The sequence below is a fragment of the Theobroma umbraticum genome, unplaced genomic scaffold, assembly GCF_002168275.2.
Source record: "Theobroma umbraticum cultivar Fairchild unplaced genomic scaffold, ASM216827v3 scaffold_67.0, whole genome shotgun sequence".
Lineage (NCBI taxonomy): Eukaryota > Viridiplantae > Streptophyta > Magnoliopsida > Malvales > Malvaceae > Theobroma > Theobroma umbraticum.
The window spans coordinates 8,416,341-8,442,750 of NW_018397262.1; the positions used below are offsets into that span (position 1 = coordinate 8,416,341).

A 26,410-nucleotide genomic window follows, 5' to 3' on the forward strand; every position below is an offset into this window, starting at 1 on the left:
ATGACATTGATCCTGAGTTTTTAGCTGCTCTTCCTCCAGACATTCAAGCAGAAGTGTTAGCACAGCAGAGAGCGCAGAGAGTTGCTCAGCAAGCTGAGGGTCAACCTGTGGACATGGATAATGCTTCGATCATTGCAACCTTCCCTGCTGATCTGCGTGAAGAGGTTCACAAAATATACTTTTCCCCTCCTTGTTAACTGAACTATAATAACTCTTTTTGGCCTTTGTTCCAGGTGCTGTTGACTTCCTCGGAAGCAGTTTTGTCAGCGTTACCTTCTTCATTGCTTGCTGAAGCTCAAATGCTTAGGGACAGAGCAATGAGTCATTACCAGGCACGTAGTCTTTTTGGAGGTAGCCACAGGCTAAATAATCGGAGGAATGGTTTGGGATTGGATAGGCAGACAGTGATGGACAGGGGTGTTGGAGTTACATTAGGTCGAAGGCCAGGCTCTACCATTTCAGATAGCTTAAAAGTGAAGGAAATTGAAGGGGAGCCTCTGTTGAATGCAAATTCTTTGAAAGCTTTGATTCGCCTTCTACGGCTAGCGCAGGTATTGCGATTTACTGTTTTTCATGGTTCAATGGTCAATCAAGCTTGCTGGCTCTGATCAATCTGTCAGAGTGGTTGTAGACTGACAACTTTAACATTAAACTGATGCTTCAAATGCAATATTCAGTTTTAGTTTATGGAAGCTTATGGTGTCATTGTAATGTTGCTTGTCCAAATAGTCAGTGAAAATTTTGAACATTTGTGTATGTTTCTAACACACTGGTTTTTTGTTTGTATCTATTTGTAGCCCCTTGGGAAAGGCCTTCTACAGAGGCTTCTGTTAAATCTTTGTGCACATAGTGTTACAAGAGCAACTTTGGTAAAGCTCTTGCTTGATATGATTAAATCTGAAACTGAAGGCTCAAGCAATGGTTTGTCAACAATAAATTCCCACAGGCTTTATGGTTGCCAGTCAAATGTTGTTTATGGCCGGTCACAGTTGTTTGATGGTAATGCTTTCATCTAATGTAATTGCACCTTTCTGTGTTTGTGTTCGTCATCTTACCTTTAATTTTGTTGCAATAGGTCTTCCACCTCTTGTACTACGTCGCGTTCTCGAGATTTTGACTTATTTGGCTACAAATCATTCTGCTGTTGCAAATATGTTGTTTTACTTTGATCCCTCAATTCTTTCTGAACCATTGAGCCCAAAGTATTCAGAAACCAAGAAAGATAAAGGCAAGGAGAAAATTATGGATGGAGATGCGTCAAAAACCTTGGGAAACTCTCTGGAAGGAGATGTTCCTTTAATATTATTTCTTAAGCTCTTGAATCGGCCGCTGTTTTTGCACAGCACTGCCCATCTCGAGCAGGTAGTACTCTTCTAAACATCTTAACACCCATTAGCTATGGCTGTCAGTCCTACTGCTATAGTGATAATATCCTGTCTTGTTCCTATTGTTAAATATGGTTTTCAATGATGCAGGTTGTGGGCGTGCTTCAAGTAGTTGTCTATACAGCAGCATCAAAATTAGAAAGTCGGTCACTCTCTGATTTGGCAGTTGATAATTCAAATTCCCTTAACCAGCTCACAAATGAAGCTTCTGGTGATGCTCATAAAGATCCTCCTTTGTCAGAACCAGATTCTAATCAGGAGGATAAACGGACCAATGCTGAATCCTCTGTATCTGGTGGCCATAGAAATGTCAATTTGTACAATATATTCTTGCAGCTGCCAGAGTCTGATTTGCGCAATTTATGCAGTCTTCTTGGTCGTGAGGGGTATTAATTCTGATGCTTATCTCAGAATGTGTTTAAAGTTATTTATACTACTTAGGATTTTAACTCCGTGTTCCTTTTTCTCCCATGGTCCCCCTGGAATATCTTTTTATTTTATTTTTTCACTGCTGACCTTTTGTTCAGGCTGTCGGATAAAGTTTATATGTTGGCTGGTGAGGTGCTGAAGAAGTTGGCCTCAGTTGCTGTGACGCATCGCAAGTTCTTTACTTCAGAGCTTTCAGAATTAGCTCATGGTTTGAGTAGTTCGGCTGTCAATGAGCTGATTACACTGAGGAATACACAGATGCTGGGCCTGAGTGCAGGTTCCATGGCAGGAGCTGCAATCCTGCGTGTGCTACAAGTGCTTAGCTCACTTGCTTCAGCTAATGTTGATGATGATACACCACAGGATGGTGTTCGTGAACAGGAAGAGCAAGCTACCATGTGGAAATTAAATGTGTCATTAGAGCCATTGTGGGAAGAATTAAGTGATTGTATCGGCATGACTGAGATACAGCTGGCTCAGAGCTCACTCTGTCCAACTGTATCTAATGTAAATGTTGGGGAGCATGTACAGGGAACATCCTCATCATCACCACTTCCTCCTGGGACTCAGAGACTCCTTCCTTTCATTGAGGCTTTCTTTGTTTTGTGTGAAAAGCTACATGCAAATCATTCTATCATGCAGCAAGATCATGTAAATGTGACTGCCCGAGAAGTAAAAGAGTCTGCTGAGTGTTCTGCTTCCTTATCCTCCAAGTGCGGTGGGGATTCTCAGAAAAAGCTTGATGGTTCTGTGACATTTGCAAGGTTTGCTGAGAAGCATCGCAGACTTCTGAATGCTTTCGTTAGGCAGAATCCTGGCTTGTTAGAAAAATCACTTTCTATGTTGCTGAAAGCTCCAAGGTTGATTGACTTTGATAACAAAAGAGCATATTTCCGTTCAAGAATAAGGCAACAGCATGAACAGCACCTTGCTGGCCCACTGCGGATAAGTGTGCGGCGTGCATATGTTTTGGAGGACTCTTACAATCAGTTAAGAATGCGGCCTACTCAGGATCTGAAGGGTCGTTTGAACGTGCAGTTTCAAGGTGAAGAGGGTATTGATGCTGGTGGTCTGACAAGAGAATGGTATCAGTTGTTGTCAAGGGTTATATTTGACAAAGGAGCATTACTTTTTACTACTGTGGGGAACAATGCAACTTTCCAGCCAAATTCCAATTCTGTTTACCAGACTGAGCATCTATCGTACTTCAAATTTGTTGGTCGTGTGGTGAGTCACAAGCCTGTTAATTTCTGAGCTGGGTGTTTATTGTGATCTTGCAGTAATTTTTTTCTTACTTTTTTTTTTCTGTGAATCATATATGCAGGTTGCAAAGGCATTATTTGATGGTCAACTTTTGGATGTTTATTTTACTCGTTCCTTCTACAAGCACATACTTGGTGTGAAGGTGACATACCATGATATAGAGGCAGTTGATCCTGATTATTACAAGAATCTGAAGTGGATGCTACAGGTTGGTTTAATTATGCAATTTCTTCCCCTGGTTCTTTTAACTGACTTCTTGCATAGTGCACTGGAACCAATGTGCATTGGAAGGGACTAATTCCTCATTCTTTCTATAATGGTCTTATTTATTTCAGAACGATGTGAGTGACATACCTGACCTGACTTTTAGCATGGATGCTGATGAAGAGAAGCACATACTTTATGAAAAAACTGAGGTATGTTAATGCTGAACGATGAATTCTTTTTCCAAGATTTTTTCTTTTCTTGTTTTTGTTTTTCCCATATCTTCTGAATTGCTGTGATTGTTTGCTTGATAAAGGTTACTGATTATGAGCTTAAACCCGGAGGAAGAAATATCAGAGTTACTGAAGAAACAAAACACGAGTACGTAGACCTTGTTGCTGATCATATCTTGACAAATGCTATCCGTCCTCAGATCAATTCCTTCCTTGAGGGATTTAATGAATTGGTTCCACGGGAACTTATTTCAATTTTTAATGATAAAGAGCTTGAGCTACTAATCAGTGGACTTCCTGAAATTGATTGTAAGCTTACGGCCTATGCTTTTTCACTTGTCATTGAGCTTGCCTGTGTTTCTTCAAGTACCTGAGCAATATTGTTATTTTGCAGTGGATGATCTAAAGGCCAACACCGAGTATACTGGCTACACAGCTGCATCTCCTGTTATTCAATGGTTTTGGGAAGTTGTTAAAGCTTTTAACAAAGAGGACATGGCAAGACTGCTGCAGTTTGTCACTGGAACATCAAAGGTACTTTTTTTATTGTGTTAAATGGCTTGGGTTCTTGTTGGTTGTCATCTGTACCAATTTTATTGTGTGTGCAGGTGCCGTTGGAGGGTTTTAAGGCATTGCAGGGCATCTCTGGTCCACAAAGGTTTCAGATTCACAAGGCATATGGAGCTCCTGAGCGGCTGCCTTCTGCACATACATGGTGAGGATAATTCTTGTCGCCATCTATCTGTACAACTTCGGTGCTTTTCTTTTTGTTTTAACCTATTATTTTGGCTCTCCAGCTTTAATCAACTAGACCTTCCTGAGTATACCTCCAAGGAACAGCTTCAGGAACGTTTGCTGCTTGCTATCCATGAAGCTAGTGAAGGGTTTGGCTTTGGTTGAACAAATGTTGTATTATGATGACATTGTCTCAGCAGCACCTATAATCCATCTACAAATTTACATTGTACATGTCAGTATAAGATCCTTCCTCCTCCATGTCATATGCCAGTGTCTAAATGCACCATGAATCTGATCACTTATCGAATGTTCATTCTCTGTTTCTATGTAGCAGAAGCCTGATGGATTTGGCCGATGAAGATGTAATAATGGGAGGAAAAGCTGCTGATCTTAAAGAGTGTAGAAATAGGATTCCGGATGCCCAATGCAGCAGAAATGGAGGGGATGATGCTTGTGCCTTTGATTACTACTGGCGAGCTTCTCAAACAACCAACCCAGAGGAAAAATGAGATTCTTTTCATAGTTTTTGCCATGTCAAGTGATTGAGAGGGAGCACAAGAAGATGGTTCTATTGTTAATATTAGTTTTGTTTTTTCTTTTCTAATTCTTGAAAAGTGCTCACATGGCTAATTGTCTTTTTGGATTAGCGCATGTCCTCAACTATTTCCCTAGTTCTTAATAAGCTAGTGATTGTTCATATTAAATCATCCCACCTTGTTTTTTTCCTTTCCTTCAATGCTCATTAGAAGTCAAGCTAGAAAGCTCCATATCTTTTAAACAACAGCTAGGAAGGTTTATTCTTTTCCTTATGCAGTTTGTTTCTATGTTTTAATCATCACTGCGGCGTTATTGCCCAAAATTCTGATGAAGAAGATCCCTGGTAAAGGGAGAGACAAAGTTTCAGAGAAAAACCCGAAGCCATTACCAAGTGCTTCAGAACTTTTAATCCATTTTCAATGTCTTGAAAAACCCTTTCTCTAGCTTGGACTTTTCCCCTCGTTTAGCTCTTCAATCTTTATGTTGACTTCGCCAGGGTTGTTGGGACCATGAGATTCAAGCAATCGGCCTCTAATGAAGGGTTCATTGTCTGCAATATTCTGTCTCAAACCCCTCCTTCCATTGATACTTTCTATTTCTGCAATTTGACATAAAAGACTTTCTTTCTGCTCTAGCTACTTTCTCTCTGTCTGTTGGAAATCTTCCTTCATAGGACTGATGGTGGCTTTACTATAACAGAATCAACGAGGAAGGAAAAACATAAAGCCTGGCACGTGGTTTGTTGAAAAATGCATGCAGAAGCTTGTGAGAAACTTATTCAAAAAGTCAAATGACACCCGCAATTGCCAAATAAATTAAGATTTTAATCACGTACAAGTGCGCATCAACCATAACCTGACACGTATAGTCTGTGGAAAGTATATGTATGATGTCGAACTGTAATCCAACCCAGGCTGAAGTGGTCAAACCGCATAGGTAGTCACGAAAGGAATCCAGACAATTTTTTAGTCTCTTTGCTAGTACCATTTGCTCATTAATATATCTATATTAATCAAACATCTAACTTGGATTAGGTTGGTAAATGGAATTAGTCTTGGAAAGACAGCGCATTCATTCATTCCTTTGTTGCTGCATTGACAAGGATAGGATTTGCAGATAACTACTACAACCAAACATCTGATCCCCTGTGATGATTATATTAAATATTGCAGACCATACATAAGTTCCATCAATCTATGACCTGATCATGCAAAACAAAACACCACTGATACATGAGAGCCTGAGGCATAATGTATTATTCAACCCAGGCATAATATGAAGTCACTAATCCCGTATTGTAGTTTAAGAGGTAGATGTATTGCCATTAGGAAGCAATATTGTCCACTCATGGTACGTTGGTAGGTAGCTTATAGCATCAACATTTAATGGAATGATAAGGACAAAGCATTTTGCCTCTTCATCCATGAGAAACACAGCAATGTCAATTATTTTGATTGATGGATCCTTCAGCTTTGAGAAAAGAAGTAGCAGACAAGGGCAAAGACAAGTTAGAGAATAGTTTCATCCCTGATATGGTCAGTACTTCTTTTGTTGTTTTCATGCATCGGCCCCACAAAATTACTATTGAGCAATGATCAATATATGAGTGTAAGTTCTACCTACCTCTCCATTTGTATGAGTTTTGCTGATAAAAAATGCAAATAATCTATCAGGTTTTTGAACAAACTAGTTTAGATTCGGCTAACCTTTCCTGCAAGAAAAGACAATTAATGTCTGCAATCAAAACACCCTTTGATTGTACAGTATTGAGAAACAAACATTAGTTCATCAGAGAATGGAAAAGACAAGTTAAAAGAAAAAATAAATCTTCTCAATGGGTTCAAACTCTTTTCTTTAACTTGTCCTAGCCTTTCTCTGCAAACAGTGAACCTCCTGCTTAAGTTTTGAGAATTAAAGAAGTATAGCAGAGAAAGGCAAAGACAAGTTAAAGAAAATGTTGTCCCTGCAAAGGGTTATCTTCAAAATTTTCTTTAACCTGTCTTTTGCCTTTCTCTGAAACCTTCTGCTTACATTAGCTTCCATTTGCAAATCTAACAAGAAAACACAGTGAATTCTATACTAGTCAAAGCTAGCTTTTGTTGGATGACTATCTGGTTTCCTTCTTTTCTTTTTATAGGCATGCTGAGGCACCAACTTACACACAATAAAAGGAAAGTTAACAGAAATTGTATGATTTGCAGAAGGCAGGAAAGTAGAAAGAAATAGGAAAGACAATTTCTTTATAAGTTACCCATATTTTTTTAGGAGAAACACGCAGGAAAAAAGGTTCATCGTGGAGCCATTCAACAAAATACTTCTCTCTTTGGTTTCAAAAGGAAGGAAAAAAAAAGAAGTAAGTTTCTATCACCATGGCCTTCTTGAAAATTTCCTAGGTCCTTTCCCTGGAAAATGATACCAAGTTTGATTTGATGTGAAATTATTTCATAAAATGTTAGATATACAAACCATATGCATGGATTCCGTCTCTCTCCATTTTCCTTTCCAGGAAACTAATGGGAAAACCCTTCCTCCCCTCAAACCCTCTAATTTATGGCAAATTCATGTTCTAATGTTGTTGTCAGTGGATGTCCCACGCATGGCTTATCCTTTACTTTTCCTCTCTTCCTTTCTTTCCTTCCCTTTTTTGTTCTTTTCTTCCATTTTTCCTTCTTCTTTCTTGCTGCTTGCTTGACTTGTTCAGGAAAGAAAGTTTTTAACAGGAAAGACACAGAAGTTTCTGTTCATTCTTTTAATTGCTTATATATATATATATATATATATATGAGGGAAGAAGTTTAAAGTCATTCATACATGACTTAGAGAAGCAAAGATATGCTTAATTAATCTATTAATAATCATTCCATAGTCTCTATAAATATGGTAAGTTAAGTTTACTCTTAATTGCCATCCAATAATTCCCCTCTTAAACTCTTATGTATGTGGTTTTTGGTCATTCCAAACAGCATTAATAATGCAGAAACAAGTGGTTGTGAAAGTTCACATGGCAGATTCAACATATTTTTACTTCTAATTTACAAAATCCTTTACCTTTCCATCCATGGGAAAAGAAGCAAGCAATCATGTTAATAGTTTGGAATGATTAATCCTTCAAAAGAAGTACCAAACAAGGGCAAAGACAAGTATAAAAAAGTTACCAAAATTTTCTGTCCATTGTGTTGGCCCTCCTATGATTGTTTCTTTGTTCCTTTTCATGCATCAGCCCTACAAAATTACTATGAGCAATGATCAATATTCCAACCCAATCCTTTTGGGTTACTTTTGTTTCCCAAGACCCGGATTTTTCTTTCTGTTGTTTTCTTAGGGAAACATGCAGGAAAAAAGGTTCATGATGGAGCCATCTAACCTATATCTACTCTCTTTGGGTTCAACAGAAACGAAAAAGAAAATGTAAAACTGAATTCTTTTTAGAATGAAGCGTTAAGAAGGGTATAATCTTACTGCTTGTTTTATGTTTGACTGAGATAAGATTAAAAATTAATGATATTGATTGATTTGTTCCATTATTTAATTCTAAGGTTTCTATCAAATTCTCCTGTTTACATTCTTTATTTCTCCATTTAAAAAGTTAATTACTTATGATCCATAGCCTTCTAGAAAATTTCCTAGCTAGGTCCTTTTCCCTGGAAAATAACACCAAGTTTAATGGAAATTGTTTCATGAAATGTTAGATGTACAAACCATGCATGAATTCCTTCTCTCTCCATTCTCATTTCCAGGAAAGAATATGGGAAAATCCTTCCTCCTCCAAAACCCTCAAATGATCTTTTCCTTTTTTCACATTGTTTAATGTTGTTGTCCCTTGCATGGCTTTTCCTTTACTTCCTCTCTATGACTTTCCATTCTTTCCTTCCTTTCCTTCTTCTTTCTTGGTGCTTGCTTGACTTGTTCAGGAAAGAATTATTCAACAGGAAAAGACAGAGAAGTTTCTGTTTCTTCTTTTGTTCCTTAATTTTTCCATACATATATGAAGGAAGAAGAATAAAATCAGTCTCTCATGGCTTAGAAAAGAAAACAAAAGATTAATCTATTAATTAATAATCATTCCATATTTATACAGTTTCTATAAATATGGAATTGGAGTCACTCTATCTAAACAATTTACATAAAGTTAAGCTTTCTATTCATATGTATATTATATATTGTGTTTATTGATCCTTCCAAGAAAAGGTATAGGCCAAAGATGGTGAAGCATGTGCTTTTCAAAGTTGACAGAACCCAGCATAAAGTCTTCATTTACTGTTTTAGCACTAATTAAAATGGTCTGCAGCTAACTATATAAATTAATTAAATTATCTTATTGTACATTACCATCCAATAATTCCCCCTCAAACTCTTCTTGTATGTGGCTTTAGGTCATGCGCCCAAAAGCATTGACAATGGAGACACAAGTGTATACGAAATTACCCAATTTTTCTATAAGTTCATGACATGGCCAACTGCCCCCTTGGGCTATATATATATATACACACAAATATGTATTTGCAGCTATACTGTTTAAGTTCATGTTGGTTGTGATTCAGGCTGGAATGTTTGGTTTGATTAGGGTAATATCATGGAATTATTTGTTATCAGTTGTGAGAATTACTTAAGAGTACGGAAAGGTAGCGATAATGAAGTATTTGTAAATTAGCACTTTAGGGATTATATCTAAAGTATCTGATGCCAGGAGCAGTAGGATAAGCATGATTAATGTTAACTGGTTAAGCACAATAATCAAGAACAGTGGAATCCATTAATTTGCTCAGATCAAAGGTTGACCATGGAAGCAGTCAGAAACAAAAAGGGTACCCTTCACAATCTTTTTATTTGGAAACTTCAAGGAGCTAACGGCTTCCACTGTGCTCGAAAGAAATTGCAGCAGCTATGTGGTTGACCTGAAAATACGAGAGCCAAAATGATTTTTTGACAAGGAAAAGGTGGGTTTTTGCAACAATATTTACCATTGCTAAAGATCATATTTCTTACAGAAAAGCTGCCATGGTTAAGAAATTTAAGTAGCAGATGAACTTTGGATTGAAGGGTTATGCTAGCCATATTTATTGATTGAGTATAAGGTTACAAGTTTGGAAAAAAGATAAGATTACAAATACAAACAAGATATGATCAGGATGTGATATGATTTGCTTCAATGGTGGAAGTGGGTTCTTCATCCTTTTCTGGTTTGAGCTCAGACTTCCCTTCCAACAATGGTCACCTTCCTGACTCCAAGCTGTTCTTCCTCAAGTAAATCATGAAAAGTGAAAGATATCTGGTATCTGGTTTCCAACACATGTGAAACTGCATGATTCTGGACCCAAAAAGAAGAAGACGAAAGTACTTTGATAAGCAAAGAAAAGAAACATCAGAGAAGGGCAAAGACAAGTTAAAGTAAAAATTGAAGCCTTTGATTATGAATCTGAGACAACACCACCAAATATCTAACATGTTTGCATTCTAAATAGGTGCTGGAATTGTTCAGATTTACATTCAATGGCTTCAACTTTTGCCTATAACTTGTTTTTGCCCTCTCTGATGCTTCTTTGCTCCACTATACCCCCTCTTTTTCCTCTTCATTTCTCTTCTTCCACCAGGCCTGCACAATAACAAATTCAGTCTACATGATCAGATAAGGAAAAACACCTGAATTTGTCTGATTTTCATGCAGGAATAAGCCATATATCATGCATCAGCAAGACTTCTATGAACTGACAGTACCTTCATGAACAGCTTCTTGCTTGAAAGTCTTTGCTTCCTTGATGCCTCTTCCCTTCTTCTCTCTCGATCAGGTCTGAAAACCAGGACCCTGATGCAACCCCTGATGAATTGTTCGATCACATATCTTCACCTTGGGTTGCATTTCCTCTTGCCTTGCATTGGATATATATAGCTGTTTCAAAGAAAGGAAAACCCATCTCCCACACACGGTGAGGAACACGGTTTCTGTGGAAAGTAAACGGAAATGAAGTAAACGGGTCGGGTTGAATTTCTTTGTCCACCATGGCAGACGACTCCACAATTATTAAAAGATGGGGAGTTTGGTGGAATTGTCCTTTAGAAACACAGTAGCTTGGACCAATATTTAAAATCCTGTTACATTATTTTAAACGAGATAAAAAATCATATAAAAATTACCATTCAATGTCATAAAATAAGCTCGAATTACTTAAATTTTAAAATATCCAAAAATTCGATATGAAATGAAATATTTATATACATATCAATAATTAAATCTTTAGTTGAATGATGCAAAATTTGACATTAAAATGATATGAATGTAACTTCTACTCTCTATTTGCATGAGTTTTGCTGATATAAAAACAAATACAGATATGAACAAAAAAGTTTAGATGTATAATTACATATAATAAACGCTCTACCTTTTCCTGCAAGAAAAGGCAATTAAGGTCTGCAATCAAAGCAGCTTTGAATGCTCAGTTTTGGTCACAAACATTAGTTCATCAGAGAATGGCAAAGACAAGTTAAAGAAAAATTTTTTTTTCCTCAATGGCTTCAAACTCTTTCTTTAACTTGTCTTGGCCTTCCACTGCAAACAGTGAGTCTCCTGCTTGAGTTCTGAGTGTTTAAAGAAGTATAGCAGAGAAAGGGCAAAGACAAGTTAAAGAAAAAGTTGTCCCTACAATGGGATATCTTCAAATTTTGCTTTAACTTGTCTTTGGGCCCTTCTCTGAAACCTCCTGCATGGTTGCATTACCTCCATAACCATTGGGATTACTAAGCAAAGCTAGTTTTTATGGGATGACCATCTGGGTTTTCCTTCTTTGCCATATATATAGGCATGTGAGGCACCAAGGGAAAGCTAACAGAAACTGTATAACTTGCAAAGGAAAAAGAGAAGGCAATTTCTTTGTAAGTAGGAATTTTGAATTATTATTTTATATACGAAAAGAAATTACGTGCGTAAACTAACTTATGAAATTCTTCAAAAACTTACATCTAAAATTATTGTTCACAATTTATTGAATCATATTTTATTTCCGCGTATTGTTTACTAACTGACTCGTAAAATTAACAAAAAGTTTTATAGAAATGTTTCTTTCTCATGATGAGGAAAATTGAATTTTTAAAAAGGATGACTGAATTTAGTATATATATGTTTATATATAAAGAGACCTAACCAAACAATGAGGAAGCTGCAATTGTCACAATCAAAGGAAGGAAAAAAAAATGAACCAATGAACATTTAAAGCTACCAGCAAGCAAGCTAGCAATCTTTTAGAATTCAGGGAAAACAGTGTAATTTTTATAAAAAAAACCATTGGGGGATAATCAGATGAGAATGAGATTAGCATAAATTAACCTTCCATACTTTAAATTACAATGGTATCTTAATGAATGCCAAAAGGGTTGCTTGCATTAAGCTTTCCAATAACAAACATACATAGTAATTAATATGTAGTACTTAGTCATGGTCAATGGGTGCCAACTAATGGGTTTTCCTTCCTCTTTCTATTTTTTTCTGTAATTCAAAATGCACTGAAAGATTGTGACAATTCTATCTCCATCTGTACTGGCCAGTGACCCCATGGATTTTGATTTGTCTGCAATTGGTTTTAGGGTCTCTTGGCTTGTAGCTGGTGTGGAGGAAGGTTGGGGATATTTTGAGTAAATGGAGATGTACTTGTTTTTGTATATCAGTTGGGAAAAGAAAATGAAACAAAAATTTGATTGGAGTTATAACATGAGAACAGTAATCTCTTTCTATTTTTCTTTCTGTAATCCAAAATTGAACTGAAAGGATGTTTCAATTCTATTTCCATCTGTGTACTAGCACATTTTCAAAAGGAGATTATTCACATGGCTAGTGGCCCCATGGATTTGGATTTGTCTGCATTTGGTTACATGGTTTGTTTGCTTGTAGCAGGTGTGGGGGAAGATTGGGATGTTTTCTGCATATATTAACAAAATTTGATAGGAATTATATGGGAGAAATAAAGTGTTTTTTAATAAGCAGATGATCAGCAACAGATCAAAAGCTGAATCATGGGTGTTTCAGAGAGTCATTATCAGGTATTGCAGCTGAATAAATGAATTAATTTTATTAAGAAAAAAAATAATTTCCTCTCATGTCAAATACATCTTTGAACATTCTCTAGAACACAATATCTTTCATCTCTCATCAGCAAAGTCCTGAAGATGCATAGTTAGACTTGGTCTTAACATCACCATTAAAGTCTGCAGCAAAATTCATCTTCCTGTTGTGTTCTCAAAGGCAGCTGTCAAGTTCTTTCTTGAGACCAGAAATTTCCTTCACAATATAGAAACCCTACACTGAGTCCGAGGCAACGATGGCCTTCTTGGTTCCTTGATGATCAGCAACTTGCAGTCACAAAGACCCCTTTTTTAGTTTCTGTTTAACTATCTTCCAGCTCAAGTAAATAGGGGAAACCAGGGAAGAAACCCCAGTTTAATTTGTTCCTGACTCAGAATGAACCACATAATTCTGCATCCAAATCAAGAACATGGGCTAAGAGGAAGAAAAGAAAGCATCAGAGAAGGGCAAAGGCAAGGTAGAGAAAAATTTGAAGCCACTGATTATGAATATGAACAATTCCACCAAACATCTAACATGTTACAAACACGGTAAAAATTTGCTGGAATTGTTCACATTCATAATCACTGTCTTCAAAGTTTTTCTCTACTTGGCCTTGGCACTTCTCTACGCTTTTCTTTTCTTCCTAACTAGCTTATGTAGTTTCTTTCCATCTGTTCTTCCCCAAAATCATTCCCATGGCAGCTCCTCTGATCTATGGTTCTTCTCATTTCTCCTCCTCCCTAGCCTGCATAGCAGAATCATGCAGTTCTCCTGGTCCAGGAACAAACGTGACTGTTTCTTCTGTTCCTCGCCCTGGTCTAGTTTCCTTTCAGGGCACGGGGATTTATAATGGGTCAGGAAGAGAGAGGACAACGGTGTTGCACACGGATTTAACACGGCTAAGGAAAGTAAAAGCGGGGGCAGAAGCTAAAGCCCTGGCACGCGCTTCATTTCAGGAATCCAAGCTAAACACATATTTTAAACTCGTTAAATCCGAAAGTCTGAGAGCAAACCTGGTCTTTTTTTCTTTAATTAATATCTCTTTATTAGTTAATTTTATTATTGTTTAGGGAATTTTTAAAAATAAGATATTTTTTAAAATATTTTTTTTATAATTTTAATTATTTTTAATCAAGTTAGACAACATTATCTTTAATGAAATTATATGTCATAATTAAGTTATTATATACCATGTATAAAAACATGTTATATGTCATAATTAAAAGAGATTATTACACGTCATATTAAAAAATATAAATTTCAAATTCTTAAGTTTATTGATGTATATGTTTCAAATTGATTCAATTAAAAACTATTTCAAATATCTGTTATATTTTTTATCATTTTAATTTTATCTAAAATACTTAAAAATCAAGTTTTTTAAATAACCACTCATCCCAAGTACATTAAAATCATCGTTTAATGTCTTAAAAGTGCAAGAAAAAAAAATTTAAAAATACAAGAGTAAAAAATCAGAAACATAAATTAAGAGAAATTATGATGAATATTTAAAATAGTTTCAAGTTAAGTTATGATTAAATATGATTTATTTTTATAATTATTTTTAAAATATTTTTATAAGAAAAGTTTATTTTTTACTATTTTCTCTTATTTTTATTGTTTTTAACAAAAAAATTTATAAGTAAGCAGATTATGTTAGGATCAGACCACCCACCACCACCGTAGCTATAGAGCTTCAAGCTGAAAGGAAGGAAAAAGGGGTGAGTTTCAAGTGGGTCATCGGTGAAGGTTTCAACACTAAGTTTTACAATTTTTTCCGTCTTTTTCGCTTCCTCTTTCATGTGTGAACTGCTCCATCAAGAAACTTTGATAAATCTATGGAAAAGAAGAAGACATTTTGCCAGTGGGACATGCATTGGAGGCTAGAGAGCTGGAGGGCTTGAGGCTAGGGGCTAGAGGTCTTGTTCCAATAATAATATACTTTATTGGAATGGGTTTGAGCCTCAAGTCACATCATCCAACGTAAAATTATATCGTGAATCTATGTAATCCAATTTGTCCAGGATAGTGTTAATTATCTGAAAGGCTGCAGCAGGACCACGATGTCAGACAAAAGAAAAGGCTAATCATACACTCTATTCACTTTACCAGACATCGGGTTTTGAATATTCTGAAGCCAACTGCTAGCTTTGATGATGGGGGGCCTGGGGTCTAAGTCTAACTTGGATGCAATTTTGCAGCTTGGGAAGGATAAGACAAAATTGGGTATTACTGGTTTACACTGCTGAATGATCATGCTGGCATGATTGGATTTAGTTTTCTGTGTTATTTCGACATCTTTGTGAGTTAATCTATTGATTTCAAAGATGAGAAATTATGGTTAGTATAGCTATATACTTTTTAATATCTAGGTATTGACTTGGTATATAGCATTGTTCTCTTCCTGTTTATTAAGTAAAACATATAAGAAGATCATTAAAGGAAAATTCATGATTATTAATACAAAAATAAATCATAGCAATATTCATCTTATCTTATAGACATAAAATAAAGTATGAGCATAATGAAAATTTGGTCAATCAGCTGCATAGAACAAGACCAATATATCTCAAGTCTTTTCATTGAAGGGTATGATCCCCATCAGTCTAGTATGAAAATGCTTTAGCTATATGTTGGATTGCATAAAATTTGTTCCTTGATGAGAAGAAGACTGATGATGGAGAAGGGTTAATTAAGTGAAGGGCAGAAACAAGTAAGAGAAAAATTTGAAGCCATTGAATAGAATGTGGAAAACTCCAGCAAATATCCAACATGTTTGCATGCAATGCTAAAGATTTGCTGGAGCTTTTCACAGTCACATTCAATGGCTTCAAATTTTTCTCTAACTAGCTTTTGCCCCTTTTTCTGATGCATTTTTGTTCCTCAACTTACTTCTTCCATATTCTTCCTCTCCATCATCACCACATAATTCTCATCTCCAGGTGTTGTCTTCCATGCGAGCTAGCTAGCGTAGGAACTGCAACATGGTACTTGTAAAGATCCAGGTCCAAGCACCCACTTTCTGGCCATTGGCCCTGCAACAGTATCTTCCTGAGGGGCTGAGTTGGTTCCTCGCAGCCCGGAGTTTTCTCCATTAGCTTCTTGTAAATCCTTTGCAATATGCAAAAGATTCGTTGCAGGCTTCAAAATTATCATTTGTTGCAGGCTTCAAAGTGCTGATTGGAACCCAAGAAGTGTTTTAATTTTCCTTTTGGATTTCATTGCTTGGGTTGCATTTCCTCCTATACTGCACCAGGTAACTTATAGAGAGGAAATGAACTGTGCATACGCGGTGTACGAACCAGACATACTTCCCCGATATTGCTTGCTGCTACGAAGAAAATTGCATGGACAATGACAGTGAATGGAAAAGAAGAAAGCGACCACAAAGCTACGGCAGCATAGCCCTGCAATCCTCATCGAGTTATGTTACACCAACTCTTTCCTTTTCTGTCACTGAGTAAACATGGAAATTGGAGTTCAATTCCAGGGTTGCAATAACTCTTCCCTGTTCTTGCTAACAGGTTTCCTCAAAGTTTCCGAATTTTGAGAATTCACTCTGATACTTGTCTTCTTATCACGTAACAAAAATCATAGAGTGATTAATAAACGAAGACTATGGTCATTATGATATCATATTAACGTCATGGAATCAAACCTAAAGCCAATTACAATTATATCGTGGATTAATAGGACTAGACCACCACCTTAATTAAGCTCCAAGGAACTTGACTTTGTCTTCCACGTTCTTTTTGTCCTCCATCTTCTTTCTTTTTTGACATTTTGTCTCCCACCTTGGCTCCCTTGTCTTCCTTATTCCTTCTCTTTCTAGTCAATTTCCTTCTCCTTTCTCGTACAAGTGGATTCATTAGTTTGACTTGTTATAGAGAATTAATTGTCTCTTGTTGTTTCCATTGTCGTACTAGTTGCTACTTAGTACAAGGCCAAAGAAGTTTCATAGCAGGAAAAGTATTAGAAAATTAAAACAATTATAATTCAATGGAAAATCACTTTGATTTAGTTCAATTTGATTTGAATTTGATTTCGATTATTATATTAATATTGAAAAATTTTGAGAGATGTAAACTTAATATACATGAATTTTACCAAAATTAAGATAAAAAAATTCTATTTTAATGTATTTTATATTAAATTTTAGATTTTTTATAATATAAATGCTCGATTTTTTTACTATGAAAACAATATAAAAAATCATAAAAGTAAATTTATAAGGTAAAAAAATCAGAATAGCCCAAAAGCTGGCCCAATATAGCCCTAAAAATGGCTCAAAAGTAACCCACGAGTGGCCCAAAATCATAACATTATGGGTTAAGATAACACCGCTCAGGCCCAAAATTTAAAAGTAGAAAAAACCACAAGAAAGCAAAAATTTTCACTCAGGCTCAGGTCCGAGGAAGAGTTGCAGTTTCACTCATGTCTTGTTCCACAACCAAGGCACTCTCTCGAGTCCACCATGAATTCTCAAAGTTCAGACCTTTTCCTCTTCTGGGTTCCTATCATTTTTCCTCAAAAGGCTCAAGACTAGATGATACAGGCAAAAACCAAGCACAATTCTATGGTAACTCTTCTCAACTTTTTGTGTTTTATGCTGAAGTTTTGAGCAAATTTTGTACAAACATATGTTTCTTACGATAAAGTTTTTTTGAACCCTTTTTTGGTGTAGAATTGGAGAAGAGCATATATACATTTTTAACCATAGACCGTTGGGAGTCCTTGAACCACATGGATTACAAGTTAGCTTCTTTGAGGCAAGTTCATGGAAGGCTAGCTTTGAAATTTCTCAACTTTGTTGTCAAGCAACCTGGTTTGGAACTCAATCATCTTACTCATATGTTTTCAATAACTACTCATGTGCTTGTTAGAGCTAGAATGTATGACTATGCTAAATCGATGTTGAGGCAGGTATGTAAGATGGGTGTTGGCCCAAGGTCTGTTTTTGGTGCTTTGATGGATACATACCCTCTTTGCAATTCAAACCCTTCAGTTTTCGATCTACTAATAAGGGTTTATTTGAGAGATGGAATGATCGATGATGCTTTGGAGACTTTTAATTTGATGTGTTCTCGAAAATTTAAGCCATCCGTTTATACTTGTAATATGATGTTAGGTTCCATGGTGAAAGATACAAGAGTTGGGTCGGTTTGGTCATTCTTCAAGGAAATGCTTGGCTGGAGGATTTTTCCTAATACCGCTACTTTTAATATACTGATCAATGTTTTGTGTGTCGAAGGGAAGCTTAAGAAAGCCCGTTATTTGTTGAGAAAGATGGAAGACAATGGTTATGTTCCAACTATAGCTACTTACAATACTTTGCTCAATTGGTTTTGCAAGAAGGGGAGATATAAATTAGCCTTTGAGCTGATTGATCAGATGCAGTCCAAGGGTATTGAAGCAGATGTTTGTACATATAATATGCTTATTCACGATCTGTGTAGAAACAACAGAAGTGCGAAAGCTTACTTACTGTTAAAAAAGATAAGAAAGAGAAGCATATCTCCCAATGAGGTTACCTATAACACTCTTATTAACGGGTTTGTCAAGGAGGGAAAGATTGGAATTGCTACTCGGGTTTTTGATGAGATGTCAAATTTTAATATTTCGCCAAATCTGGCTTCTTACAATGCTTTGATTGAAGGGCATTCTCATGAGGGTAATTTTGAAGAAGCTTTAAGACTTATGGATATGATGGAACAAGTGGGATCTCAACCTAATGAAGTCAGTTATGGAGCCCTTTTAAATGGGTTGTGCAAGCATGCCAAATTTGACCTAGCAAGAAGAATTTTTGAGAGAATGAGAACAAATGGGATGGGTTTCAGTTGTGTACTATACACTGAGATGATTGATGGACTATGCAAAAACGGGTTTTTGAAAGAAGCTATACAGATGCTTCATAAGATGTCTGAGGAGGGTGTGGCTCCTGGTATTATCACATTTTCTGTGCTTATAAATGGATTTTATGGGGCTGGAAAGATAAAAAATGGGAAGGAAGTTATATGTAAAATGTATAGAGCTGGATTTACACCTAACAATGTCATTTACTCCACATTAATCTACAATTTTTGTAAGATGGGATGCATCACAGAAGCATTGAAAATTTACAGAATTATGAATTGCAGTGGCCAATCTGCTGATCATTTTATTTGTAACATTTTGGTTGCTTCTCTTTGTAGAGATGGAAAAGCAAGAGAGGCTGAGGATTTCATGCGTCACATGAGTAGGATTGGTCCTAACCCTAACTCCGTTACATTTGATTGTCTTATAAGTGGCTATGGAAATTTGGGTGATGGGCTGAAAGCATTTTCTTTGTTTGATGAGATGGTTCTATTAGGTAATAGTCCCAGTTTTTTCACATATGGCAGCCTACTTAAAGGACTATGCAAGGGTGGAAATCTGGTAGAGGCAAAGAAATTTTTGGGCAAGCTGCACTACATTCCTTCTGCTGTGGATAATGTTGTCTACAACACTATACTTGCCGAGTCCTGCAAATCAGGGACTATGTGGGAGTCAGTGGTTCTTTTTGATGAGATGGTTCAGTTTGGTCTTCTTCCTGATAGTTACACGTATAACAGCCTTATCAATGGGTTATGTAGAAAGGGAAAAATTGCTGCTGCCCTTCTATTTTTGGGGAAACTGATGGGGCAAGGAGCTTTTTCCCCAAATCTGGTTACATACACCTGTTTAGTTGATGGTCTTTTCAAGGCTGGCCAATCAAGGGCTGCTTTTTATTTTTATGAAGAGATGGAGCAGAAAGGCCCATATCTTGATGTTCTTGCTTTTAATGTTGCTATAGATGGAACATCAAGGATGGGAAAAATGGGGAAGGCAAATAATCTGTTTTCCACAATGAGAAGCAACGGTTTATGCCCCAATTTGCCTACATATAATATTCTGTTGCACGGATATTCTAAGAAAAAAGATATACAGATGTGCTCTGTTCTTTTTAAACTCATGATCAGCAGTGGCCTTTTGCCTGATAGAGTAACATCCCATTGTCTCATTCTTGGATTTTGCAAGTCAGGCATGTTGGATGTAGGTATTGAAATCTTGAAAAAGATGATATCTAGAGGGGTTGAAGTTGATCGATTTACATTTAACATGCTTATCAGCAAGTGCTCTGAAAGTGGTGAGACAGGAAAGGCCTTTAATCTGGTTGATATTATGAACTTGTTGGGAATAATTCCTGATGCAGAGACCTATAATGCCATCATTAATGTGCTCAACAGAAATCTTGCTCTCCAAGAATCTCGTATTGTTTTGCACGAATTGGCTCAGAAGGGTTTCCTTCCCAAGGGTAAACAATATATTACATTGATTAATGCTATGTGTAGAGTTGGGAATTTGAAAACAGCATTCGATCTGAAGGATGAAATGGCATCACTTGGTATCACTTCATGTGATGTTGCTGAGAGTGCTATTGTTCGAGGACTCGCCCTATGTGGGAAGGTTGAAGAAGCAATGTTGGTTCTCGATAACATGCTCCGGATGCGACTTGTTCCAACTGTTGCGACATTTACAACAGTTATGCACATGTTCTGCAAAGGAAGTAAAATTGCCGAGGCTCTAAAGTTAAGGAATAAAATGAAACTTTGTGGTCTGAAGCTTGATGTTGTTGCTTACAATGTCATCATTTCAGGCCTTTGTGCTGATGGGGATGTAGCTGCCGCTTTCGAACATTATCAAGAGATGAAACAATATAGTCTGTGGCCCAATGCCACTACTTATACTGTTCTAGTTAATGCCATTCTCACTGAGGGGAGTAGCCCCTTTACCGGTGATGTGCTTTTGAAGGACTTAAAGGGGAGGGGAATCATATCATGTGATTGGGATGGAAGTGCCGAGCAGATTCACAGGGCATTGATGATTGCCATGAAAAGGTTGAAGTACTTGCAGCAAAATAAGAGAAAATAGTATTGAAAAAAAATTAGGAATGCAATGCAATGTGGTTGTGACAAAAATCTAGACCCTTTTTTTCTGGAGGTCTGCTTACTGATGAATGTCAAATGGAACTCCTGCTACTCAACCAGTCATGACACTCTGACTTGGTTTGTGTCAAGTCCCTATCCTTTGGTTCCTCTGTGGACTATTTTTCCGTTACATTCAATATAGCCGTTTTCTGCTTTCTTAGGTCCAATTCATTTTCCTTCCTTTTTGGATATCATGGAACCGCAAAGCATGGTATTCAGAGGTAGACAGCGATTTACTTCTATGTGTCAAAATAGGACTGCAACCTATGGAGATACATCATGTAAAAGACTTACAATTTTAAGTCATTCCCGGTATTGCCAACATGAGTTGCTGTGTAACTGTGTGTAAGCCTCTTCTGCTCTTCTCCTCTCGCTCTCTTTCTCTCTCTTCCCCCTTAATATTTGTATGAGTCATCTAGTGTTTCTTCTTTTGGTTATTTTGATGATTTATTGTTTTCTAACCTGAGTAGTTCTGGCCACCGGTCTAAGTATATTTTATAAGGAAATGATTAATATGATTTTCAATGTAAAAAATGGCTTGTCAAGGCTAACTTCAAAGCTTTAGCTCTTTCCTAATTATCCTTTCGCTTATTCTGGCCAACAGGTAAAGGGTACGGGGCACGGACCACGGTAAAAGAGGCAAAGAACAAATTTTCAGCAGCTGGTAGCCATTTGTCTCAAGGTGCCTCAAGCTGTACAGACACGATTTAAATTTTCCCATTTAAAAATATTTTAAAAGGAAAAATTCCTGTTTTTGGATTGTTCTGCCATCTGATTTCTGGAGATGCACCCCTTGTTTTTCGTCTTGTTCATTCAGGACCTAACCAATCAGATAGAGTTTATTGATTTAGCTTTGTTCCTCATCAAGAAGAGTGCTGGGAACATATTTAGAAGATAGAACTGTGTCCTTGCTGTATCCGTGGAAAGGTAAAACTTCACAGCTCGTCACGTGCTACATACGCCTCGGGAAGATCATGAACTTCCAGCAAGTACTCCGCAAATCAAGGTGTCGTAAGCGAAAGCTTATCCTAAAACTTCATCTATATGGTTCTTACCCTTGGAAATCTTTCTTCATCAACACAATGCTCTGTCATGATTTTTCCGGAGAACAAGGATTCCTTATGGCTAGCAGCTCAATAAAGATGGTGGGGGGCGAAAAAACAGCTCCCTCAATGCATGATGAAGCTGCTCGTTTAGCGAGCCTAATCAATCCATGCTTGGTGAGTTCTGTCAGTAAATTTTGTTGATTGGGGTACCCTTTCTTTAGATTTCCCATGTTACAAAAATGTTGTGTACTGCTCTTGGCATGGCAGACAGAATCTAGCAACATGAACAAGGATATGCTCCACTGTAATTGACTTTGTAATAGTTTATTGGTTGCTGTAATATATGTAGTTTTCTTGAACCACCCTCATAGTCTTCGAAAATAGTCCCCCACATCTGAGTCGACACCGTCCCTCTCCATGGCTGGTTTTTCCAAACCTGCAAAATGAGGAGACTTATATTAACTGCCATCATTGAATCATCATGAACATGTCATGTTTGTATCTGCCATTGCATCTGAATGGGTGTTGGTGGTAAGAAGATGATGCTACAGAGAGAAGAAAGACAGGAACACATAGTTGCAATATCCCCAGAATGAAAACAAAATGTTAGATCCCAACAACAACTTGTTCTGTCATTTGTCTGCCAGCTTTGTAGCTTAGTTTATGTTTTTGATTGGATGCCCACAATTCATCATGCTGTCTTTTCTTACCACCTTTTTTCTTGCCTTTTGTTGTTTTGGCTTTGCTATCCCCAAAAAAATAAAATAAAATAAAATAATAATTAAAGAGAGAATCTTATTGTATCTTATACCAAGAATTAAACAATATTTCCATTGCTATAATGAGCATCTTTTTATATAGTTTTATGACTTTATCAACTTATACTTCTCATGACAATGTCACTACCATCCCAACTCAGATTCTACATTTATTTTATTATTTTATTTTAATTTACCAGATATTTAGTTCAATCACTTTCTCGACCCAATGAAATAAAAATAAAAAATAAAACAATATCTCATCCGTCCGTTTTTATTTTTTTAGTTATGTTTTTTTAATTGTATCAAAATGGGGTTGTTTTTTTTTTTCTTTTCCAGGTGTAATATTCTTATTTTTAATATTATTATTATAAAAAAATCAAAATCGAAGTTTTTATATTAATCTTTGTGACAATCGGATATGGACAACTATTTAAAGACAAGAGGAAACGAAAAATGTTTTGAAAATTAATTATAAAAAATAAAAACAAAAAGGTTTTTGTATTTACGTCTTAAATTGAAAAAAAATAATTCGAGAATGCGTATTTATTTTTTATTTATTATGTATTGTTAATTAATCAAAATTAGGGAATTATTAAAAAAATTTTAAAAAAGGAATTTAATTAAATTAATCCTCAAAATTCCCAAATTTATAAACAGTGCCAGCAAATCACTTGTCCTCTTTGCCTCCGTGTAACCCAACATCTGTCACCACGTCGTTTGCCAGCTCATCTTGCCGTTCCCGTTATCTGTGCACGTCATCACCTACGTTATACTAACGGCTCGGTTCACTTCCCCCTCTCCCTCTTCTCTCACCACTCCCTGTCCGTTAACCGTCAAAACTAACGCCGTTTATCCCAACATCCAAAATTTTTTTTCCTCCTGTTCACATTTTTTTCTCGCAAAATTCTTCACTTCCGTCTCTCTCTCTTTCTAAAAGCTCTCATTTTTTTTTTCCTTCTCTAAAGCCCCTTCTCTCTTCTCTCTTCACGAGAAAAGTTTCTCTCTGAAGAATTCATGTCGGTATGTAATCATTTTGGGGTTTTTTTTTTCTGTTCATTTCTGTTAAAATTTGGTTTAGAAAGGTTTAATTTTTGTTGGTTGATTTGATTTATTTTGTTTTTGATGGATTTGAGCCCCGGATTGCTTTGATTCATATGTTTTTGGGTTTTTGATTCTGGGTTTCATTGTATTTTCCAATTTTTAAGAGAAAAATCAAGCTTTGATTTTGTTGCTGATCAAAGTTCTCTTTTTTTGCTTAAAATTTGGGCAAGTTTTGATGTCCATGATTGGAAAGTTACCTTCTGATTATTCTATTTCTGTTTTCTTGATGAGTTGTTTTGGAAGCTGGTTTTGCGCTTTTTGTTTTGTTTAGCTGATGAATTGTGTATCATTTGAGTGATTTGCTTGTGTAATAATATGATTTATGGCTGGAAATTTGATATTTTTCAAGGTAATTTTAGTCTAAATGTAGTTTGGAAGTTAGATTTATATTGAATGAAAATGGGATGCATTAGCAAATGAGTGAATGAATCGTTTTGACATGTTTTAATAATCTTGGTTTTAATAGGAATCCAGCAAGTTCAATTAATGTACCATTAGTTTTGTGTGGAAAATGTAGTTTCTGATTAAGTATGAAGCCTGTAAGGAAGAAGTGAAAATGCAGGATCGTGGTAAAGTTCTTTACATATCAAGAGTCAAGAGATTGAGTTTGCTCAGAGAAGAAAATTAGCTTTTGTCGAGAGTGTTTAGAGGGCACATATTGTTGCTTGTGTAGTATTTGATATTCTAATTGAGTTCCCTGAATGGCAGCTTGATCATGGATGTCATAATCCAATAAACTTGTTCATATTCTGAAGTAGACGAATATTTTCTCTTGATCTGTTTATATTCAATGGACCAACACTAAGTAATTAATGTTCTTTATGGGATCTATAGCAATGTTGTTTTGAAAGATGTGACTAGTTTATGCTTGGATATTCATAACTTGATATTATATTGATTGTTAGTTTACGTCATTTCAAGTTCGACTTTTTGGCAGATTCCTTTTTATCTTGTTTCAAGATAAGTTAAACTTTTCACTGTATCTGTCCAAGAATGTGAACGTTTCAAGTTATCTGGTTGTGTTTTTATATTGATGTCATATGCTTTTATGTGGTCATTCTATCTCCCTTTAATGTTCATTGTGATTTCTTCTCAATTGTTGCACATTGTGTGCTTTAACTGTATAATTGAGTGTATTGTTGCTATCTAGGCATGGCTTGCTTTCACTGTTCTACCTACCTAACAGCTCCCTTGAATAAAAGTTGTTACAAGTCAATGATTATATAGTTGTTTAGAACAGTTATTTTATGAACCATTTTTTATTGTTTTGTTGGACATATGATATTGAAATAAATAATGATCACAACGAATTTTTGTGGTCTTAGACCAGGTTTTTTTGGAGTGCTTTCTGTAAGTGATCAATAACCAGTGTTTGGTTAATTTAAACTGCACTGTCTATTTAGGCCCATTTATGAGTTGTAATGATTCAGATTGCAATGTGTCTTTTTACCCTATTGCACAAAGAATCAGGTCAAAAGTCACTTTTGTTTGTTCTTCAATATTCCAAAGCATGCCAACAAGATTTGCAGTTGTTAAATAGAATTTACTTTGTTATAAGTTGAAGCTGAACTTATGTAAGAGCCATATGGTATCTAGTAGCTCTGCAGCTGTCATTCAGCAGCTTGACTGGCATTTAGAGGTTGGATTGAATGAATAGTGGTTTATCAGTTCCTTTCTCCCCAAACAACCAGCAAACTAACAATTTATTGTTGTAATTGTTCTGTTGTCATACTATTCCTTGCTTATTGAATGTGAAAAAATTGTTGATACTGAGCTTGGTGTTTATCGGTATGGCTTCTTTGGTTATGAGGATTTTGACATGGAACCTTTTATTTTCTTTTTGCCCAACAGGACAAGGGACGGCCATTGCCAAAATTTGGTGAATGGGATGTCAATGATCCTGCTTCTGCTGAGGGATTTACTGTGATCTTTAACAAGGCAAGGGATGAGAAGAAAACAGGTGGCAAACCTGAGTCTCCAGCGAAGTCTGATACTCATGTTAAGTCTGGAGTGGATCCTGGCAAACCCCAGCCTGTAAGTAATCTCTAATGACTTCTTGTTCTTGGCATCTGGATGCATATATTAGGGCAGTGGTGATACTTGCTTGATGGTAAATAGCAGTTTGCTTGAATGTGGCACCATTTCCATATTCTTATTATTGTTATAAACTGTAGATGTTTTAGATTTCTCTCCTGACGTTGTGCTCTTCCATAGAAAAAATGGTTTTGCTGCATTCAAGCACCACCTGCGGAATCTTGATGAAGTCCTGCCTGTATAAGAGCTTCCACAAGTATGTTCAAGCCCCACCATATATTCCTAAACAAGATAGGATCTATAGGGCAGTGATAAGCCCTTCTGGAATTTGTTTTTTTTGTGGTGTAAAATTTAATTCTGGTGGGAGGAAAGAGCAAAGAAGACAAACACTTACTGTATCTATATGTACTGATTTGGTGGGTTATTATTAGAAGCTGAGTTATTTCTTCTTGTCTTTGCCTACTCTGTGTTATAAGCTGTAGAGCTTTGGTGTGACATATTCTTTCTTCATGTTATACAAGTGATTGGCGTGTTTGTGAAAAGGTTCTCGTTCTCTTTCACTGCTCTTTCTTTCTATTAATTGGAGACAACAATAGAACTCTCTTTCGCATGCCATTCCTTCAAAATATTTCAGTGGCAGT

General features: G+C 36.3%; 3 protein-coding genes and 1 long non-coding RNA gene across 7 annotated transcripts in view; 3 read left to right on the forward strand and 1 right to left on the reverse strand.

Annotated features, from left to right (window-relative positions):
• Positions 1-4,956, forward strand: part of UPL1 (LOW protein: E3 ubiquitin ligase-like protein) — an 11,612-nt gene extending 6,656 nt beyond the window's left edge. Inside the window, exons 5-17 of the mRNA XM_021431736.2 lie at positions 5-164; positions 234-551; positions 798-999; positions 1,076-1,362; positions 1,476-1,771; positions 1,913-3,041; positions 3,139-3,285; positions 3,413-3,493; positions 3,598-3,823; positions 3,909-4,048; positions 4,123-4,229; positions 4,312-4,484; positions 4,587-4,956. Of these exons, the coding sequence (XP_021287411.1) occupies positions 5-164; positions 234-551; positions 798-999; positions 1,076-1,362; positions 1,476-1,771; positions 1,913-3,041; positions 3,139-3,285; positions 3,413-3,493; positions 3,598-3,823; positions 3,909-4,048; positions 4,123-4,229; positions 4,312-4,414 (3,196 nt within the window). The 3' untranslated portion in view covers positions 4,415-4,484; positions 4,587-4,956. The remainder of the gene's footprint in view (positions 1-4; positions 165-233; positions 552-797; positions 1,000-1,075; positions 1,363-1,475; positions 1,772-1,912; positions 3,042-3,138; positions 3,286-3,412; positions 3,494-3,597; positions 3,824-3,908; positions 4,049-4,122; positions 4,230-4,311; positions 4,485-4,586) is intronic.
• A 4,861-nt stretch (positions 4,957-9,817) lies between these two features.
• On the reverse strand, positions 9,818-11,321 carry LOC110419548 (uncharacterized). Its single transcript, XR_002445481.1, has 2 exons — positions 10,505-11,321; positions 9,818-10,382 (listed from the first exon to the last, which is right to left on the reverse strand). It is a non-coding gene; the product is annotated as an uncharacterized LOC110419548 (long non-coding RNA).
• A 5,936-nt stretch (positions 11,322-17,257) lies between these two features.
• On the forward strand, positions 17,258-22,232 carry LOC110419719 (PPR superfamily protein). Of its 4 annotated transcripts, none has more exons than XM_089784176.1 (4): positions 17,258-17,421; positions 17,527-21,172; positions 21,432-21,509; positions 21,645-22,232. In XM_089784176.1, exons 1-2 carry the CDS (start codon positions 17,277-17,279, stop codon positions 20,769-20,771), a joined length of 3,390 nt encoding a protein of 1,129 aa, XP_089640302.1. In that variant the 5' UTR covers positions 17,258-17,276; the 3' UTR covers positions 20,772-21,172; positions 21,432-21,509; positions 21,645-22,232. The 4 variants fall into 4 exon arrangements, with proteins under 4 accessions (XP_089640302.1, XP_089640301.1, XP_089640300.1 ...); XM_089784175.1 differs by having other exon boundaries at positions 17,527-20,905; positions 20,989-21,172; positions 21,432-22,232; XM_089784174.1 differs by having other exon boundaries at positions 21,432-22,232.
• Positions 22,233-23,498: 1,266 nt separating this feature from the next.
• Positions 23,499-26,219, forward strand: NOI (RPM1-interacting protein 4 (RIN4) family protein). The gene is made up of 3 exons (XM_021432458.2): positions 23,499-23,654; positions 25,587-25,769; positions 25,950-26,219. Exons 1-3 carry the CDS (start codon positions 23,649-23,651, stop codon positions 25,992-25,994), a joined length of 234 nt encoding a protein of 77 aa, XP_021288133.1. The 5' UTR covers positions 23,499-23,648; the 3' UTR covers positions 25,995-26,219.
• The last annotated feature ends 191 nt before the right edge of the window (positions 26,220-26,410 follow it).